This window comes from Capricornis sumatraensis, chromosome 12 (assembly GCF_032405125.1).
Source record: "Capricornis sumatraensis isolate serow.1 chromosome 12, serow.2, whole genome shotgun sequence".
Taxonomy (NCBI): domain Eukaryota; kingdom Metazoa; phylum Chordata; class Mammalia; order Artiodactyla; family Bovidae; genus Capricornis; species Capricornis sumatraensis.
The window spans coordinates 57,012,106-57,033,579 of NC_091080.1; the positions used below are offsets into that span (position 1 = coordinate 57,012,106).

At 39.6% G+C, this 21,474-nt stretch overlaps 1 protein-coding gene and 1 pseudogene across 1 annotated transcript; both read right to left on the reverse strand.

Annotated features, from left to right (window-relative positions):
• Positions 1–5,902: 5,902 nt before the first annotated feature.
• On the reverse strand, positions 5,903–21,357 carry MZT1 (mitotic spindle organizing protein 1). The gene is made up of 3 exons (XM_068984593.1): positions 21,241–21,357; positions 15,004–15,149; positions 5,903–7,607 (listed from the first exon to the last, which is right to left on the reverse strand). Exons 1-3 carry the CDS (start codon positions 21,311–21,313, stop codon positions 7,584–7,586), a joined length of 243 nt encoding a protein of 80 aa, XP_068840694.1. The 5' UTR covers positions 21,314–21,357; the 3' UTR covers positions 5,903–7,583.
• LOC138089197 (cytochrome c pseudogene) lies at positions 15,757–16,071 on the reverse strand (annotated as a pseudogene).
• Positions 21,358–21,474: the final 117 nt, after the last annotated feature.

The window sequence follows — 21,474 nt, forward strand, 5'->3', positions numbered from 1 at the left end:
GAGCTATTTAAATCCTAAAAGAAGAGGCTGTTAAAGTGCTGCATTCAATATGTCAGCAAGTTTGGAAAACAGCAGCAGCCACAGGACTGGAAAAGGTCAGTTTTCATTCTGATTGCAAAAAAAGGGAATGCCAAAGAATGTTCAAACTACCATACAGTTACACTCTTTTCTCATACTAGTAAGGTTATGCTCAAAATCCTTCAAGTTAGGCCTCAGCAGTACGTGAACTGAGAACTTCCAGATGTACAATCTGGATTTAGAAAAACCCGAAGAACCAAAAATCAAATTGCCAATATTCATTGGATCATAGAGAAAGCAAAGGAATTCCAAAAAAACCATCTACTTCTGCTTCATGGACTACACTAAAGCCTTTGACTGTGTGGATCACAACAAAATGTGGAAAATTCTTAGAGAGGGGAATACCAGACCACCTTACCTGTCTCCTGATAAACCCATATGTAGGTCAAGAAGCAACAATTAGAACTAGACATGAAACAACAAACTGGTTCAAAATTGGGAAAGGAGTACGTCAAGGCTGTGTATTGTCACTCTGCTTATTTAACTTATATGCAGAGTACATCATGCAAAATGCCAGACTGGATGAATCACAAGCTGGAATCAAGATTGCCAGGAGAAAGATCACTAACCTCAGATATGCAGATGATACCACTCTAATGGTAGAAAATGAAGAGGAACTAAAGAGTCTCTTGATGAGGGTGAAACAGGAAAGTATTTTCACTGGCTTTTCAGCTGGCTTAAAACTCAACATTCAAAAAACTAAGATCATAGCATCTGGTCTCATTACTTCATGGCAAATAGAAGAGGAAAAAGTGGAAGCAGTGACAAATTTTATCTTCTTGGGTTCCAAAATTATTGCTGATGATGACTGCAGCCATGAAATTAAAAGATGCTTGCTCCATGGAAGGAAAGCTGTGACAAACCTAGACAGCATATTAAAAAGCAGAGGCATCACTTTGATGACAAAGGTTCATTTAGTCAAAGCTATAATTTTTCCAGTAGTCATGTATTGACGTGAGAGTTGGACCATAAAGAAAGGTGAGCACTGAAGAACTGATGCTTTTGAATTGTGGTGCTGGAGAAGAATGCCTGTTGAGAGTTTTAAGTCTGTTGGACTGCAAGGAAATCAAACCTGTCAATTCTAAAGGAAATCAACCCCTAATATTTATTGAAAGGATGGATGCTGAAGCGCCAATATTTTGGCCACCTGATGCCAAGAGCCAACTCGTTGGAAAAGACTCTGATGCTGGGAAAGATTGAAGGCAAAATGAGAAGAGGGAGAGGATGAGATGGCATTGCCAACTCAATGGACATGAACTTGAGCAAAATCTGGGAGATTGTGAAGGACAGGGAAGCCTGGTGTGCTGCAGTCCACGGGCTCGCAAAAAGTTGGACATAACTTAGTGATTGAACAAAAACAATAACAGGCCAAAAGAGGTGTAATTGTGTCCATAACATACCAGTTTACTGAACTGCTGAAACATGATCATTTACCTTTTTTCAAAAAAATTGAAGTATAGTTGATTTACATTGTTTCAGATGTACAAAGTGGTTCAGTTTTATATATACACAGATATAGATATATATGTATTATTTTTCAGATTCGCTTCCATTATAGGTTATTACAACAAATTGAATGTAGTTCCCTGTGCTATATCTTGTTGGATCATTTACCTTTTAAAACATACAATGATCTCCCCACAAGGTCGATTTCCGCTGTTGTTTTCCTGGTGGGGCTTCAGACATCTTTTGACTACACATACAAGCTAGAATGAAAGAAAACAGAAATTGTTTCCTTCTGGAGCAGTCACATAGTTTCAGTTTTCTTCTGGTGCTAAAAGGTGTGAAATAGAACTGGGTGGTATTTAAATTATTTCAACAACTGGGATTTTCAGCTTCAATGAGAATTAGATATTTCACATTTGTTTTAAAAAAATGTACGTTAGTTTATTTAGGTATTTCAACATATATTGATAAGCATATTCAAGTATGAGCTGTAACTGTTACAACAAAAAGGACTTTACTGGTAGGGAGCAAGTAGATTGTCTAAAATATTTAACATGTGAAATAGTTTTCTAACATTCGCTCTCGAAAACAGAATTACCAGAACAATCTCTTCAAAGGGTTGGATGTAACTTTACAAGTGTGCATCTGGCGAGCTATTGTTTTCAGTAGCTGGAGGTGATAATGTGATCCCTTCTGATGTAACACACCAGAATTTCTATTCAGTTCCTGGGGACCCACAAGAGACCCCAGTCTTTTGCTCTAACAGACAAAGCATTATTAGTTAAGAGACTGAGCGACTTCACTTTCACGCATTGGAGAGGAAAATGAGAACCCACTCCAGTGTTCTTGCCTGGAGAATCCCAGAGACGAGAGAGCCTGGTGGGCTGCCGTCTATGGGGTGGCACAGAGTTGGACATGACTGAAGCGACTTAGCAGCAGCAGGCTTCCTGAGGTTTCTATTTGGGGCTGTCAAATGTACCTTTTCTTTTTTTTACACACTTAAAATACCTGGTGTATATAAGCTCAATAGTAAATATACTAAGAGATGTTTGTTGTTGTTATTGTTAAAAATCAGATTTCCAAGGACAGTATTTCTGAAAAAATGAATGTTTTTAACCTGTCATTGAAAGGCAATAATGTAGATCTGCAAAGATGTCACAAAATTTCACAAGCCCATTAGCATCATCAATAACATGCTGGTTAGGAAAAGAACCCTGGAGAAGGTAAGCAACTATCATTCAGTACAGTTCAATTCAGTCGCTCAGTCGTGTCCAACTCTTTGCAACCCCATGAATTGCAGCATGCCAAGCCTCCCTGTCCATCACCAACTCCCGGAGTTCACTCAAACTCACGTCCATTGAGTCGGTGATGCCATACAGCCATCTCATCCTATGCCGTCCCCTTCTCCTCCTGCCCCGAATCCCTCCCAGCATCAGACTCTTTTCCAATGAGTCAACTCTTCGCATGAGGTGGCCAAAGTACTGGAGTTTCAGCTTTAGCATCATTCCTTCCAAAGAACATCCAGGACTGATCTCCTTTAGGATGGACTGGTTGAATCTCCTTGAAGTCCAAGGGACTCTCAAGAGTCTTCTCCAACACCACAGTTCAAAAGCATCAATTCTTTAGCACTCAGTTTCCCTCACAGTCCAACTCTCACATCCATACATGAGCACTGGAAAAACCATAGCCTTGACTAAACAGATCCTTGTTGGCAAAGTAATGTCTCTGCTTTTCAATATGCTATCTAGGTTGATCATAACTTTTTTCCCAAAGAGTAAGTGTCTTTTAATTTCATGGCTGGTCACCACTTCTATAGATTCACCTTCTGTGCCTACACACCACACTAGGTTCTTTTCTGACACTCTATTGCTTAGCATTTGCTTTCTCTTTGTACAAGTATTAGGACTTTCCTTAAATTTAAAATTCCATAGAAACTTCATGTAGTTTGACTTATCAACGTATCCCAAGTAAGACATCCCCATGAGGAAAGTGGTGTGGACCTGACCTCAGCAAGGTGGATGCGCTGATGGAGGGGGCTCACGGTTTTCTGGAAACTCAAGCTTTTGATATCTTTATACTCAGCTCACTTAAGATTACCAGCTAACTAGCTTACACCAAAAGTGTACAAATAAAAGATCTTTTCTTTAAGACTACCTGCATTCTCCCCTGGCTTACAAATCCTGTTCTCTCCTGTTCTTTATCTCAATGATTTCCTCATCTGAGCAATTTATGTAAAAATACTATCTGCTTTTTGAAACATGTTAGTCACTCAGCGTGTTGGACTCTTTTTGATCCTCTGGACTGTAGCCCAGCAGACTATGTCCATGGAATTTTCTAGGCAAGAATACTGGAGTGGGTTGCTATTTCCTATTCCAGGGGATCTTCCTGACTCAGGGATTGAACCCGAATCTCCTGCACTGCAGGCAGATTGTTTACCATCTGAGCCATCAGGGAAATACATATAGAAATTATTTTACATTTTAAAATGTTTCAGGCTTCCCTGGTATCTCAACTGGTAAAGAATCCACTGGCAATGCAGGAGACCCCAGTTAGATTTCAGGGTCGGCAAGATCCCTTGGAGAAGGGATAGGCTACCCACTCCAGTATTCTTGGGCTTCCCTGGTGGCTCAGACATTAAAGAATCCACTTGCAATGCAGCAAATAGGCCTGGGTTGGGAAGATCCCCTGGAGCAAGGCATGGCAACCCACTCCAGTATTCTTGCCTGGAGAATCCCCATGGACAGAGGAGCCTGGCGGGCTACCATCCATAGGGTCACAAGAGTCAGACACGACTGAGTGACTAAGCACAGCAGTGATTCAAGTGATGAAGTCTTTAGAAAGGCAAACCTATCTTCTACTTTTGTTATGCAAATAAGATCCAACTCCATTTGGATGGTTTGTGTAAAATATAGTTTCCACTGGTAAATATCAAAGCACTTTTATTCATCTATTTTATTCTGCGAGGTCCTAATCCAGTGGGTTACCATCTTGGTTTCTTAGCAATACTGTCCACTTGACTCAAGCTGCCTGCATGTAAATGGTTCAACAATTTCTATTCCTTTATATGGGTCTCAGTACTAGTGAAATACACAGTTCTATCTCATAAAAGCCCCTTCCCAAAGATTCCTTTTAATTGAAATAATATTAAATCGTACCAGTCTTCAAAACCACAGGGACCATGTACTGGTAACTATCACCAACCAAAACTATTCTTTCGGATTCAGGTTTCTCAGGCTGGCTATTTTCAGCTGAGTTCCTAAGCAGGACTAAACATAGGGTTCCTCTTCACCAATATGGGATAAGACAGCCATAAAGGCTTTGCTTAAAAAAAAAAGCCTATCTTTCCAGTTTAGCTTTGCTTTAGATTGACTATAATGGTTTGCTGGTAACAGGTGCTTTATATTTGTTCCCTTATTAGTCTTGTTACAGTTGCCATAAAAAAGTACTACTGACCAGGTGGCTTAGACAGACATTTCCTCACAGTTTTGAGGGTTGGAAGTTCAAGATAAAGTTGTTGGGTGGTTTGTTGTCTTAAGCCCCTTTCCTTGGCTGGTAGACGGCCACCTGCTTGATGTATCCTCACAGGGATTTTTTTCTGGGCACACGCAGCCCTGGTGTGTGTCCGTACAGGAGAGCAGTCAGCTTGGGTTAGTTCTCACCCAGAAGACCCATGTTTAACTTACTCACCTCTTTCAAGGCCCTTACCCTAAATACAATCACACTCTAGAGTAACTGGCGGAGAAGCCAATGGAACCCCACTCCAGCACTCTTGCCTGGAAAATCCCGTGGACGGAGGAGCCTGGTGGGCCGCAGTCCATGGGGTCACTAAGAGTTGGACACGACTGAGGGACTTCATTTTCACTTTTCACTTTCATGCATTGGAGAAGGAAATGGCAACCCACTCCAGTGTTCTTGCCTGGAGAATCCCAGGGACAGGGGAGCCTGGTGGGCTGCCATCTAAGGGGTCGCACAGAGTCGGACACGACTGAAGCGACTTAGCAGCAGAGTAACTGGAGGTTACTGTTTCAACACAGGATTTAGGGAAACACAATTCAGCCCAAAGTTTCCTAACAGAGATCCCACGTTCAGGCTAAGTCGCTTCAGTCGTGTCCGACTCTATGCGACCCTATGGAGAGCAGCCCACCAGGCTCCTCTGTCCACAGGTTCTCCAGGCAGGAATAATGGAGTGGGTTGCCATGTCCTTCTCCAAAAAAAGCATCTAAATATTTACCAAATACTTATAGAAACACAAGTTGAATTCGCAGAAACATACTTCAAATCAGAAGTACAGGCTGATTTCACCAAAATGGTTTTATTTCGGACACTGACGACATGCGCAACAATGCAACTGTATGATTACTTTGTTTGGTTTTCTTAAGTATTACTTAAGTATGCATTGAAAATACATGTTTACATTTAAGAAATGTAACACATTAAAGTCCTCTGTAAACAGAATTCCTTCTCAATATATTTTCCTGCTTTGTTTCATACATAAATAACATAATCTACAAAGTTATAAATAAAACTATTAACTCTTATGACCTAAAAGTATATACAAATTTTGGAGCTTGACAAGAGTGTTTTCTTTCTGATTTTATATAAGTAACAACATGCAGTGTTTGCAAAGTTTTTTAATCATATAGATGACTTATAATTAAAACCTTTATTGTCTCCCAAACTGTTCTCCCTATAACAGACATTCAGTGCACTTGGTAAAGATGGCACCATTCAAAAGTCAATGTGGTCAAAAGACCAGATTTTTAAAATAGAACAGAAGGTTACCATTAAATATTATTAAGCCTTATTAAAATCACTTTAGTTTGTTTGAAGAACAAAATATGCTACCAGAGTATTTGCTTGTACTATCATTTAACTGGAAAGCTAACACAATCTTAAAAAATAAGATTCAATTTGTAGTAGTCTTGGGAAAAAATAGTTCATGGAGATTCTGTCAGAGGAACAGAAACCCATATTATCCTAAGTTTTCTAAACTTTATTTTGAACCATCACTTCAATCAGTTAAAACTTACAGGGTAAAAAATAACGACACACAAAAATGATCTTAGAAAGGCATATTCAGAATTCCTGATACAGAAAATGTGATTTTTTGTTTAATGACTGGAAATCTTTATTCCTTCAGAAACTAGTAACATTTCTTGAATGTCACCACCTGTTTGGTGATTTACTAGATAACCACTCAAGGTATTTTATTAACTAAACACTCAAATTATTTTTACTTAACAAAAGTAAAAAGACTTTTCATGTTGGAATTGTTTCATTATGAATTAAAAACTTAGAAAAACATTCTCAATTAATATCTTCCCTAAATTTAAATGAATCAAATGACAAATAATACTAAGCTAAGCACTGTCATTACCTTTAAAATCTAAGTTTTCTGAAAGTTTTACTTTTCAATCAATATGATCTGGGTCACACTATTAACTGCCACTCAACTTCATGTTTAAAAAAAGAAAATATTCTTTGTTAAAGAGCAGATTGACAACACGTTTTCCATGTTCTTACAAAAAACAAGATTCTGATATGCATAATGAATCTAAATGAAAAATCCATACATGGTAGCAGAAATTCTGTCAACTTTCAGGCTAATACAACATAAATCCACAGTTATTTTGCATAAACAATTCAAAATTTAAGTTTATAATGGAAATGTCAACAAGTCTTAACTACAACATTACTACTGATGGGTTCCACTATAGTTCACCCAGGCACAGCAGATGTGCACATCTGATGGACAGACTGCTTAGAAAATTAAAGCTATCAGAGCTATAAATTAGGAATACATAAATATGAATACAGCAATGCCAAAGCATTAGAGCGGTTAAAGAAAAAAAAAAAAAGATGTGATGTAAACACAACTGATAGTTTTCTCTGTAAGCCACTTTCCACTGATTTATAAAGCTATGGTTTTATAATTCTTTTAAAAAGGACAATGTTTCCACATTGCTACATGCAATGATTTCATTGTATGTTCTTGACTACAAGCAATCTTCAATCTTCTTACACAGCTTGACATAGCTCATCAGGATTTCTTCAGAAAGTCAGCTTGTCATATTTTCAGCAGCCTAGAACAAGAAAGTATGATTCAGTAAAACAAAATCATGGGGGGGAAAAAAAACACCATGGAAATAAATTTGTCAATATTGCACTGTCATTAACAAACAACTCTTCCCCCACATATAGCAAAGCACTTTTATCAGCACGATGCAGAAGCTTTCACTTTCTGCAGGACATTATTAGAACTACCATTTGGACTGACTGCTAGGCTAACAGTAGAAAATTATTGTGTTTGTGCTCAGTCACTCAGTTGTGTCCAACTTTTTGTGAGCCCATGGACTGCAGCCCGCCAAGCTCCTCTGTCCATGGAATTTTCCAGGCAAGAGTACTGGAGTGAGTTGCCACTTCCCATTCCAGGGGATCTTCTCAACCCAGGGATTGAACCTGCGTCTCTTGAGTCTCCTGCATTGGCAGGTGAAGTTTTTACCACTGCACCACATGGGAAGTCCAAATTGCTACATAATCTTAAATAACAGTTAATGTAAAAATATAAGAAGCACTACTTGAAAAATTAACTTATAGAAGTCCTCATCCACAGTCTTTGTTAGTTTGTTTCTGTATGTTTCATTACAGTGCAAAAAGGGAATTAAGAATGAAAAAGATCTGTTATGCTGTAACGCAAAGGAAAAAAAAAGGCAAAAGAGTAATAATGAATACGTGGCTAATACAGCTTTACCTAAACCAGCATCCATTACCCCTTCCCTGATTATTCTGTAGAAATTTCCAGACACCATTATCATTCATCAGAAAATTATTTTATATGCATTTCTAAAAGATAGGATTTAAATAGGCAATTTCTCAAGGCCAAATATGGAAATATTGAATTTAAATAAAAGTACATGGTAAACTCAATTCATTTACATTTCAACCTCCTAATTAAAACTTGTTTTTTAATATTCAGTTCAGAGGTCCTTCAAGGAAATTCCTTAAGATACTTGGAAAGTTGTAGGTAACTAAGTATGAAACATTCTTGTCAACAGAACCTCCCATGTTTTGCTATATAATGATTGTTCATCTTTCTCTTCTTGGGTTTACTATTCACAAGAATTAGAACCTGATCCCATTTTCATACTAATTTTAGAGGTTCCCCTTCAAGATAGAAGGCAACATGTCTTTTCATTTGAATTAGGCAAGCTGTCAACCTTGTAGAGCATTCATGTTAAATGGGTGCAGAACTACTTTCCAGTTGAAAGGAAGACAGCAATGGCATCCTAGAAACTCAAACAGTTTCCAGACAGTCATTAAAGACTCCAAAAGTGTATACACAGCAGTTCTGGGGAAAACCCACATCCGAGGTCTTCTCTCCACACTTTCCATTGCCCAAGTTTATTCCCTCCTTTGAGGATCGATGGGGACATGGGACTTACTTCATCCCTCATTTCTCTGCCAACTACAAATTCTACAGTGCCAATGTCCTCATGCTGCAGTGAGGAGATACATCACATACTCTGAGGTATCTGGTAGTACAGGACAGCTTCAAGAGAAAACACAAGGCTTAGTGCATTTGAAGTCACTGATAGTGTATAATTCAAGGTACCATGGCAAGAAAGTAGAAAATATGGGAAAATGAGTTTTGCCCACAATTTCTGAAATCAGAATCTATAAATGACTGCCGACACATAAATACTAGCATTGAGGAGACAACACAAAAATTCAGTGTTGATAAAAGTAACATTCATAAAAATAAAGTCTTGTTTTTAAAATAAATACACGTGATTAACAATTCTTATGCTGTGGCAAATAAACATAAGGCAATCTGTCTATCACTGTTAAGAAATTTATTTATCTGGGTGACACACAACTAGTTGCTTTTACTATAATATATACACACACGTATTTATGCATACATATAAAATACAACACCTATATACAAATCTAAAAGATCTGAATATGAAAAACAAAATAATTAGTAAAATTATAATTTTCTTCATATTTAAGAACAGAAGAAAAAACTATGTTTCAGGTCAACAATTCCTTGCAACATTTCATCACATCTGTGATTTATATTGTACATGGTCTAAAACAGATGAGTACCATATAATTAAATTCTAATCACTAGGATTTCTAGGTAAAGTAATACAATGCAGCAAGAAGAGTTTCTCCTTACTCTGTTTATCACACTAAGAGAAATAAACAAAAAATATGCAGAAAAAAATTCATGAGCAGCAACCACACAAAAGAGAGAACCTATGCATATTAAGGCAGTAAGGCGGGGGCAGGGTAAGGCGGTCAAGAGAAGACAGGTGTGGCTGAGTGCAGTTCTGAACCAACCAGCTCCCAACCAAGACCCAGCAGGAGCAGTTAGGAGAGAACAGACCTTGATCTGCAGAGAATCAACCTGAGGAAGTTTATTCATTTTTAATTCAATGAGATTTAACTATAATATTTTTGTTTTCAAAGTAGCATAGACCAGCTAGGATGATGTTAACCAAATATTATCAGGGGTTATCTACTGGTGATCTTGAATGATTTTTGTTTCCTTCTTTGTAGTTTCTGATCTAAATATTTAAAAATTACCAACATGTATTACTTTTATACAACTTAAATAGATTTCAAACATTACTTTCAAGAAAACGTTCTAATGAACATTTCTTCTTTACTGGAAACTTTTCACGATCTCTTCCCCTACCTAGTTTTAGAAAGAGTCAGGTATACCAATTTTAGATTATGGGAGAAATGTGTTTTAAGAGGCTTTGTGGGTGTATGAGACTGATTTTCCATTCAAATGGGCAACTCTTTCTGATTTTTGTTCAACTTAATTGTAGTAAGTCCCCTATATGCAAATGAGTTCTTTTCTGAGACTGTCCAATTTGTTCATAAGTCCAACAAAGTTAGCCTAGGTACCTAACCGACACAATATAGTACTGTACTATAGGTTTATAATAGTATTATTATAACTGTATAACTGTATTTTAGGTTTATAATACTTTTCACACAAATAATACATAAAAAACAGACACAAAAAATAAAGAAACATTTTGAATCTAACAGTGCGGTACCTTGCGAAGTACAAGACAATGGCTGGCATATAGGGAATGGCACTGAGTGGACAGGCAAGAAGAGTTACTACTGGTGAGGGAGAGGATGTGCGAGATGGTAGAGCTGAAGGATGGCCAGCAACAGGAGGCAGAGGGCAAGCTGCAATTTCACTCACACCTGACGTTCGCAACTTGAAAGTTTGCTATGTAGGGGAGTTACTGCATTGACTTTGCCTTCAGAGTTCATTAAAATCCACTGGATGTGGAATAACCAGTACATCAAAGCTGAAAAAGTTATGTTAAACCGGCACTTCTGAATCTCTTAATACCCTGGTTTTTATTCTAAGAAGCTATGTTATCTGCCCCCTACCTGTCCAGCTAGGTTTCTTGTCTCCAGTTCCTTCACATCAGTCAATCTGCATTAATACAAAAATCTCTTGCTATTCTGCCTTCTTCTTCTCTTTCAAACTCCAGCATAGCTGAATAAAAATTTTTGTGGTTGTGGAATATGTATATTAAGTAAATCCTCTTCCACTGAAATTTCAGAAATTTACTAATAAAAGGCTATGATACCTGTTATTTTTAAAAACAGGGTTATGAGACAGTATTAAGCCAGGGAAGGTACTTGGGCTCCAGTCCACTGGTTTGGTTCTAACCATTCCCTGCTTTTTTAAACAGCAGGCTCAGATATTTTTTAGAACTTACTGGAGGCAGAAACTTAGCAGTTAACAACCCTGACGTCAGAAGGTCTGAGCTCAAATCCTAGCTCAACCACTGAACTGAAAGTCTTGGGAGAAGTGAGTTAGCACCAAAGCTTCAGTTTCCTTAGGGGTAAACTCTTACTCGTCGTCACAGTAAACATCCGTGCATTGACTATAAAGGAAACAATGCAGCGAGAGTCCTCAGTGCAGAGTTTAGCAAAAGCAGAGTAAATACTAGCTATTCTTACTGTATTATGTAGTTATTTTTCTTGCTCTCATATGAAAGCAACAGTTATTGAGTTAAAAAAAGGAATATAAGTTGCTAGACAACACAGGGAGCTTAACTTGGTGCTCTGTGATGGGATGGGAGGTGGGTGGGTGGTTCAAGAGGAAGGGGCCTTGTGTGTATTTGTGGCTGATTCAAGCTTTGTATGGCAGAAGCCTCAGTTCAGTCGCTCAGTTATGTCCAACTTTTGGTGATCTCATGAACCGCAGCACGCCAGGCCTCCCTGTCCATCATCAACTCCTGGAGTTTACCCAAACCCATGTCCATTGAGTTGGTGATGCCATCCAACCAGCCTACACAATTGTAAATTGTGTTTATTACACAACTGTAAAGAAATTATCCTCCAATTAAAAATACATTTAAAAAAGAAATATAAAATTTGAATAGTTTTCATAATTACTTAAAAATTCTGATGAAAAGCCTTACATGTATATCTGACAAAAGTTCATTTCCAAAATTTTAAGCAAAGACTACCCATAAAGAAGAATAGGACAGATAACCCAGAAAAATAGGCAAACTACATGAAAAGGTATTTCACAAAAGAAAATGCCCCCCCCCCCAAATTCATTTGATCTCACTGGTACTCACAGAAATGCTAATACACAAGGAGAAGTCCAAACACACTTACCAGAATGACTAAAATTAAAGAACACTCACAATAATAAGTATAGAGAAAGATGAGAAGCAAGGGAAATTCATTTGCTGCTGGTGGGAATACAAATTCATATAACCACTGTAGTAAAGTCTGGCCTTAATTCCTCAAGTTGAAGATACACAGAAGCTATGATTCAGCAATTCTAGTTCTAGATACACACTCAACAGAAATGCCCACATACATGTATCAGAAGACATAGACAACTAAGCTCAGAGCAGCATGTTCATGATAGCTCTGGACAGGGAGCAACCTAATACCCATTCATAGTAGGAAGGATAAATAAAAGTACTACATTTGTATGAAACATGATTATTACAGTGAAAAGGAATGCACTACAGCTGCATACAACAGAAATGAACCTCACAAAAACAATGTCAGATGAAAGAACTCAGTAGAAAAAAGAAACTGTGCTGTAAAATCTCACAGCAAGTTAAAAATTTTTTTACAAAATTAAACTGGTGTTTAGAGATCCATGCTTAGTCAGTGAAAATGTTAAAGTCTCTATCATAAAAATTAGGACAGTAGTTATTGGAATGGGGAGCAGGAAAGAGAGGTTAGTGATAGGAGAGCATAAGGGAACTTCTAGGGTGCTGACAATGAGAATTGTACTTATGATACATTTTTGCTCTGTAAATGTGCCTTGTTTACCTTTTGGTGTTAGATTTAATAATAAAAAAAAAAAGTTTTAAAAAGCACAAAACCAATGACCCGTATTATTGGAACTTATCAGAGAGTAACTTAATCTGAGATGGGTAAACTGCATGTCTCCTCAAAGGAAAGACAAAAGGGTAGAGGATAAGTTACTTCATTCTTGGACAAGTTTTAAGAAGGACTAACTTAAGTGTTCATATGCTGCTGCTGCTAAGTCGCTTCAGTCATGTCTGACTCTGCGAACCCATAGACGGTAGCCCAACAGGCTCCGCCGTCCCTGGGATTCTCCAGGCAAGAACACTGGAGTGGGTTGCCATTTCCTTTTCTAAAGTATGAAATTGAAAAGGAAAGTGAAGTCACTCAGTCGTGTCTGACTCTTCGCGACCCCATGGACTGCAGCCTACCAGGCTCTTCTGCCCTTGGGATTTTCCAGGCAAGAGTACTGGAGTGGGGTGCCACTGCCTTCTCCAAAATGTTCATATGAGTTTAATGAGTTTAACACTCAATATGAGCGTTACATAAATATGGAAATAACATCATGTGAGATTTTAAATAGGAGTGTGTGCAAACAAGAAAGCGAACACAACACCTTTAATGTTTGCAATCTCAGCAATTAAAAGGTGGTTGATGCGAATTTGAAAAAAGGTGGTCCTCTGGGTCCACGCTGGCAACACAGCCCAACTGGCCTCAGCAGTTCTTGGCCTCTGGGCTACCCTTCCCTTTCCTTCAAGGATGTGCACACACTAACAGCTCCATCAGCCGCCTACAGAACCCCGGAAGTATGACAGCCTTTCTTCATCCCTTTAAGTTCAAGCTAGCCTGATTTTGTACTGAGATGTTCACTGCATCTGAATCACACAACCTAATCTCTTCACCAAAAGGTTATCTAGCTACACTCTCAGCCTTCTTTCCAGAGATCTATCTGGGTAGGCTGAGAGCTTCCCAAAGGGAGTGCTGGTTTCTTTTTACTTATTCCTTCCTCAACTTCCTATTCCCCTTACATTGTACCATAAGCAGCAAGGAGAAACCAGGCCCTACTTTCCATGCTTTGGAAATTTCCTTAGCTAAATACCCAAGTCATTGCTTACAAGTTTTATTTTCCTTCCAACAGTAGAATATAATTCAGCTGAGTGTTCTTTATACTGAGGATGGCCTTTCCTCCAGGGTCCAACACCCGAGGTTGTTCATTTCTGTCTGAGACCTCAGAGAGGCACCTTTCACGTTCATATTTCTAACAAGATTCTATTCATAACGATAGACATATTCTCTGAGATGACTGATGCTCTTTTCTCTCTGAGCTCTCACTAGAATCACCTTTAATGTCTATCATTCTACCAAGTCTGTAAGGCCATCCAGGCTTTTACTATCAAGCACCCTAAAACTTTCCAACCTCTATTACCCAATTCCAAAGTCACATCCACATTTTTATGTATTTCTTACAGCAGCACTCCACTTTCCAATAGTAAACTTAAATTAGATTTGTAGGGTTGCCATAAACATGTACCATCAGTTGGGTAGCTTACAACAGAAAATTATTCTCTAATAGTTCTGGAGGCAGAAGTCCTCTGAAGGTTCTAGCAGAGTATCCTTCCTTGCCTCTTACCTTCTGGTGGCTGCCAACAATCCTTGGCCTTCTTTGTCTTGTAAACGCCATCACTCCAATCTCTGTCTCTGTCATCACAGAGCATCCCCTCTGTGTCCTCACAGGGTATGTGCTTTGTGTATCTGTGTCCAAATTTCTCTTGTCTTTATAAGGACACTGGTCATTAACCCATTATGATCTCATGGCAATTTGATTATACCTACAGATACACTATTTCCAAACATGGTATATTCACAGGTGTTGCACACTTAAGCATATCTTTCGGGGGTGGGGGGGGCAGAAACAATATCACCCCCAACACAAGCAGAATTCTAAACATAATCAGAGACTTTTACAAAAAGACAACATGGTTCAGATAGAGTATTTTGTGATCTGAACATACACTACTGAGATCCTGGCCTTCAGAATTTCTCCTGATGACAGATGTTAGTTTAACCTTGTTTAGAATTATTCACATAAAATTTCAGCATTAACTGTTTTCTAAACAAAAGCATTTTCATTCAGAGTGAGTGAACATATGAAATCTCTACCTTTAAGGCTTCTGTGGCCTTGCGAAGTTCCTTAATAACTGATGATAAAGCTTCTGGGTTAATTCCTTGTTCACAAAGCCGCACACATATAGACAGAGTTTCCATATCTAATCCAGTATTCAGAATTCTTGAAATCTCAAGTAGGACTGAAAAAGGATAAGAAAATTTTAAGAATAAAATCTTGTAACATTTAAAAAATGCACGTGAATACCTCTGTTTTTTTCTTTTTTTAGATAGAGAATTTTAATTAAATTGGCATAGTTTATAAAACCAAACAGATAAAGTGGACTTTGTCAGTGTATTTTCAATCCTTGCCTTAACAGGCTAATGAACACAACTTGAAACACGTGTGAATCCTCCTCTGTTTTGAGACAGTGAAGGGACCTTTTCAGTATTTAAATATATTAATATAACCAGTTATAGAAATCTAAATATAAAACCAATCTCTTATAGGTTTTGAGAAGGAATGCACCATCTCCCTAAAGTTTCATATTCCTTATTCAAGTTCAATCATCTCTTTAGAATGGGAAAAGTGACAGTACTTGTTGAACCACAATTACTATCAAAATTAAAAAAGCTGACCATATTTGTTTAGCCACAGACCAATCTTATTTAAATCAGGACTGTCCAACAGAATTATTCCATCAGTCATTCATGATCTGAATTCTAGTGTATGAGATCAACTTAAATATGGTACACATAAAAAATCATGAGACACTTCTGTTTCATAATAAATAAGGCAGTGGTCAACTATTACTCATTGGTAGCTTTTTTGAGGTAAGCTATCAAGTCCTCCCTCTCTCCCTTCTTCTTAATGCCAGCAAAGATCATCTTGGTTCCAGGGATGTACTTCCTGGGATTCTCCAAGTACTCCATCAGCGTCTCCTCTCCCCAGGTGATACCTTTGTTTTTGTTGGCATCTGTGTAAGAGAATCCAGCAGCCTGACCTGTCTTTCGTCCAAACAGACCATGGAGGTTTGGCCCAGTCTTGTGCTTCCCTCCCTTTTCCACAGTATGGCACTGGGCACACTTCTGAACAAAAATCTTGCCCTTTTCAACATCACCCATTTTAAAATCGTTCTTTTTCTGTGCGCGACCGAGAAGTTCCGCTCACAAGCCGAACGTCCCGCTTTCTATCAATACCTCTGTTTTTAATTCATATAATATTGCATAACACCAAAGAACAGCACAGCATTCCTAGATTTGGAAACTGGGATGTAATACTGGAAAACTGGCATGTAATACTGCCCTTACTTAGCTCTAGAAACTTACAAATAAATTACAACCTCCCTCCACATAACTTTTCTATATCTTGGTTTATATTCTACTACTCATTTAGTATCTCTCTAAAATTTACGTATCATAGTCCAGATTATTCTGAACATTTTCCCACTTTTTAGCATTCTCTTACAATGTAATTTAATCATTCATGTAATATTCCATTTTAAGGAAATAACATATATTACTTAACTGCTCTATTTTGTTATGTGGGTCTCCTGTTTCCCTGATAAAAATAATACCATGACAAATATCTGTACATAGGAACTTAATTTTATCAGAATAAACTCCTAGAAGTGGAACTGCTTAGTCAGTAATATACCATTTGGATTTTGATATGAGCTGTATGAAAATAACACTTTATTTTGGGTGAACAGACAAATGAACAATACTAAGCCACCTTTAATTTCAGTCTAAGTCCTTTTGAAAACTTTCATAATATTCATGATTTTTGTGATATGGGCCTGTTCCACTTTTTCATACTTCATATTCATTTTCATCTTGAGAAGTTCAATTTGTTTTAAAAAAAAAAACCTCTCTTCCATTCCTCTACTTAACCTGAACACATAGAGTACCGTTCTAATGTTTTCACCTGCTAATCCTAACATCTGTATCAACTGTGGGTCAGTTTTAACAGATTAAAATTTTCTTATCATCGGTCACATTCTTCTGTTTTTGCATACCTAATAATTTCTGACTGGATGCCAGACATTGTGAATTTTACTGTGCTGGGTGTTCGACAGTTTTTTATTTCTATACATATTCTCAAGCTTTGTCATGAGATACAGTTATCTAGAAACAGTTTGATCCTTTGATGTCTTTTTGGGGTACTTTCCTTGCACACTGATCAATGCTGTGCTGAATACCTGAGGGAGAACATTCCATGAACCTCCAGAATTCTCTCTAGGTGCAGGCTCTTTCCTCTCAGGTACTCTGTCTTAAAAACTCTGCCTGCCTTGGTCTCCCTGGACCCTGAACCCCTGCTCAACTCAAGGTATCTGCTGGGTTTTGCCTAAGTTACTCCCATCCTGCCACTGCACTGCAGCCTTGAAGGCAAAATCTTTAAAAAAAAAAAAAAAAAAAAGAATATCTGATCCTGTCATATTCCTGTTTTAAATGTAGTAGCTTCCAAGAGTTCTCAAATCTTCAATAGGGCCTTAGTATATTCTCATGTCTGGCTCATCTCATATTTCACAACCATTTATCCCCCTTAATTACACTGTCTTTACATGAGCCTTTCAGTCTCATTTACCAAGTTCTTCCCAGTGTAAGACCTGGGGAGAAGGAGTCCAGATAAGTTATTGCAATTATGCAGAGACTGGTAGGTGGCATGGACAGGAGAGATTAATACAAAAGGTCAAATCTGAGATGAGTGAAGAACTGAAGAAGCTTAGTGAAGGAGAGAGGTAGGGGAGACCTCACTTGAGAAAGCAAGGGGATTGATGGTGGGAGCATGGGCTATATGTTTGCTTCACCAACACTGCCTTGCACACTGTGGACTCTCTTCACTTCTTTTGCTAGTTTACAACTTGATACAAGTCAACTGTGTATTGAAAATATTTGGGAAAAAAAATTCTTGGCAGGCAGATTCTTTACCACTCAGTCACCTGAGAAGCCCCTATACAAGAGGATGAATGTGGGTTATATGCAAACACTTAGCCATTTTATATGACAGACTTGAGCACCCACAGACTGTGGTATGGGTGGGTGGGTGAGGGTGTTTTGAACCCAATTTCCCGGCAAATACTGAGGAACAACTGTATCACACTGAAGCCTCAAGTAGGGAAGAAGTAAATTTTAATCACCATCGCCAAAAACATAATTTGTTGTTACTGTCGCTAAGGCTAAGTCATGTCTTACTCTTTTGCAACCCCATGGACTGTAGCCCGCCAGGCTCCTCTGTCCATGAGATTTCCCAGGCAAGAATACTGGAGTGGGTTGCCATTTCCTTCTCCAGGGATCTTCCTGACCCAGGGATCGAACCCATGTCTCCTGCATTGGCAGGTAGATTCTTTACCACTGAGCCACCAGGGAAGCCCCTTATGCAACAGACCCTATACTAAATCTGGCCAGGATCAATCAGGCTTCTTTCAGTGTTCTGTGAAGATAAATAACAAAGTCCACCACTTCCTCCCCTGTCTACAGTATCTTTATCAAACTGCTTTCATCTTCACAATAAAATTACAAATGTTCATAGCTCAATTTTATAATCCTTGCAAATCATCTGACATTAACTAAAAGATTAACTCACTTAGCTGACTCTTAATACTGATGAGAGGGGGGAGGAAGAGGATAAGGAGAAACATACTAGATCTTGAAGCAGCACTGTCAGAGTTAAAAAGTTTTGAACACTTCAGTTTGGGTCTCATGGATAGATTTAAATACATGGACACGCCACATTAACAGAATTTCAAAAAATACTGGTGCTTTTGTAGGTCAGCCCAGTCCCTTGGGCAAGTTAAAGTTCTATTTCTGGCAATGAGAGTGGAGAAAGGTGGGATTATCAAAGGACTGCATTGAGGACTTTTTCAGTTGAGTGTGTGGTCAATTCTTAACAGTGAAAGTGTCCCTATATTTCCCTTTGTGCCTCAATCATCAGAGACAGCCTGGAAAATATTTTCATTAACTTTGCAAAACTACATTTTGACTGACTGTTTTGGACTCAATTATGATTCAGGAGATGTCAGTTTGATCCCTGGGTTGGGAAGATCCCTTGGAGGAAATGGCAACCCACTTCATTATTCTTGCCTGGGAAATCCCACGGATAGACAAGTCTAGAAGGCTTGGAATGGCAAAGAGTCGGACATGCCTGAGTGATTGATCATGCATGCATGGCATGATAGCAGCTAGTTCCAATGGACACGACAGGACCTAACTGCCACATTTAACAGATGTTGATACACTGCCAACCTGGGGCCTTCCTTTTTACCTTCTGATTTGGGGACACACTGTGTATAGAGGAGCAGTGTTCTCTACTTTGCACACTCTCTCCACCAGTATTGGTTGAGAAAAAATAATCTGGTCTTTCTTCACTTTTTCATATTCTAACACTATAATCTGCAGTTTTGTCTGTGAAAACCTTGATGATGCAGCCAATTAAAAACTATCAGTTCTCATTTCTGTATCAGTAGTTTCATCAGAGAGAAAATATGGGCTTTCTATTCAAATGGAATCCTGTGCCCATATAATAAGGAACAGTTAATATAAGAAAACTGACTAGAAGTCAGGCCTCAAATACACTTCATACTGTTCAGAAACCACATTGGCTTCCAAGCAAAGATGTAAGACAATAATGGTGTACACTAGTTTCTATGTACACAAATCCACTTACAAAATAAAACTAATTAAGTTCTGCTATTTCAAGCAGGATGGGAAAATAGGCTGAATATGGTATTAACAAAATTCCATTTTTCAGAAAAAGACAAAAGCAGACACTGAGTAAAAAATCAGATGCAAACACTCATAATAAAAAAAAAAATCTTTGAAAAGCGAAGCAGCAGCGAGTGCAAAGAAAGTCATAAGCTTTATCACAAGTCCTCATAAAGAAGGAGCTCTAATAGGAAGTGGAGCCTACAGTGAAAGAGCCAGAGATAGGACATGAAGGCTGACACTGCTTAATGAGAATTTCATGGTTTGAAAGAGACAGCAGTTCATGTGGGTATCCCTTGGAAAACGCATAAAAGCAAAATTTAACATCTATCAAACACACATATACAGATGCAAGCAAATAAAATGGGGACAACAAAAGGGGTCGTGGAATGATGTTGATACACAAAAACAGTGCAAGAACTACCCGTTAATGGTCACCTTCGAGATACCTTTATCAGGTTATCTTATTTAAATATTTACAATAATCCTAGGAGGTAGTAGGGGGCTTCCCTGGTGGCTCAGACGGTAAACAATCTGCCTGCAATGCAGGAGACCTGGGTTCGATCCCTGGTTGAAAAGATCCCCTGAAAGAGAGCCTGGCAACCCAAGCCACTCCAGTATTCTTGAGCGAAGAATCCCATGGACAGATGAGCCTGGGGGGCTACAGTCCATTGGGTCGCAAAGAGTCGGACATAACTGAAGCGACTTAGCACTCACACAGCACGAGGTAGCAGTCTTGTTTCACTGGGGTAAAAAAAAAAAAAAGCAGGCTCAAAGATGTTTAAATGACTTGTCCAAGCCTACACCAGGGCTATAAAGTGGCAGAGCTGGCAATAGAAAGAAAGGAAAGAGAGGATAACTCCAAGACACTTTTTTCCTCTATTACTTGCGGGCAGTTTTTACCTGCGTGCTCCCTGCTGCAAAACAGGTAAATACGCCCACGGTCTCCGGACACCGGCATCACCGGCTCCAGGACTAAACGGGGGCAACTCTGATTAAAGCACAACTTGTTTTTTCAAGGGGTAGGTATTTAACACGCTCCCGCTGCAGCGCAAGGTACAAGGAGGGATGGAGCGGTGATCAAACACAGGAAGCCACTGTCTGCAAGGAGCTCACAGTCTGGGGCGCTTCGGAAGCGCTCCCCTCACTGGATGCGGCGCGCGGGGTGGGCAAGGCGCGCGAGGCCGGCGCAGAAGGGATGCGGGGGAACCGGCGCGGGGACCAGGCGTGGCATGAGCTCGCGCGAGGAAGGTCGCGGGGACTGGGCGCGGGAGAAGGCGCGAAATGAGCACTCGAGAGAAAGCCCTCGAGGCGGGAAACAGGCGGCACGCTGGGTCCGGTGCGGGAGGGACCAGGCGCGCGCCGGGCTGACGTGAGACCGCAACGCCGTGCGCGCGACAAACTACGCAGGAACGGAGAGACGACTCTCAAAGGATGGGGCCATCAGCTCTGGAGGGTCCCTTAGAAGCATCTCCAAAGATGCCGAGCGGGGCAGGAAGTGGACCTGAAGTCCTCGTGGGCCCAGCCCCGCCCCAGGGCCTTGGCTCTGGGGAACAGAGGCAAGGTAAAGGGGGCGAAACGGGCACTCACTGTCCATGGTCTCCCTCACCGCATTCAGATTCGCTGCCGCTGCCGCCGACCCGGCGCCACTGCTGCTAGCCATGGCGGAGGCCGAGGGAGGCGGGCGAAGGGCCTGACCCGGAACTGGAGCGCCTTCCTTTCTCCTGGGCAATCACACCGCGCGTTCCGGGCTCACGCCGGCTGGCCCCGCCTCTCGCGCTGTTCGCCAGCGTGAGGCTGCGTTGATTTGAATTTGGAGCCGCG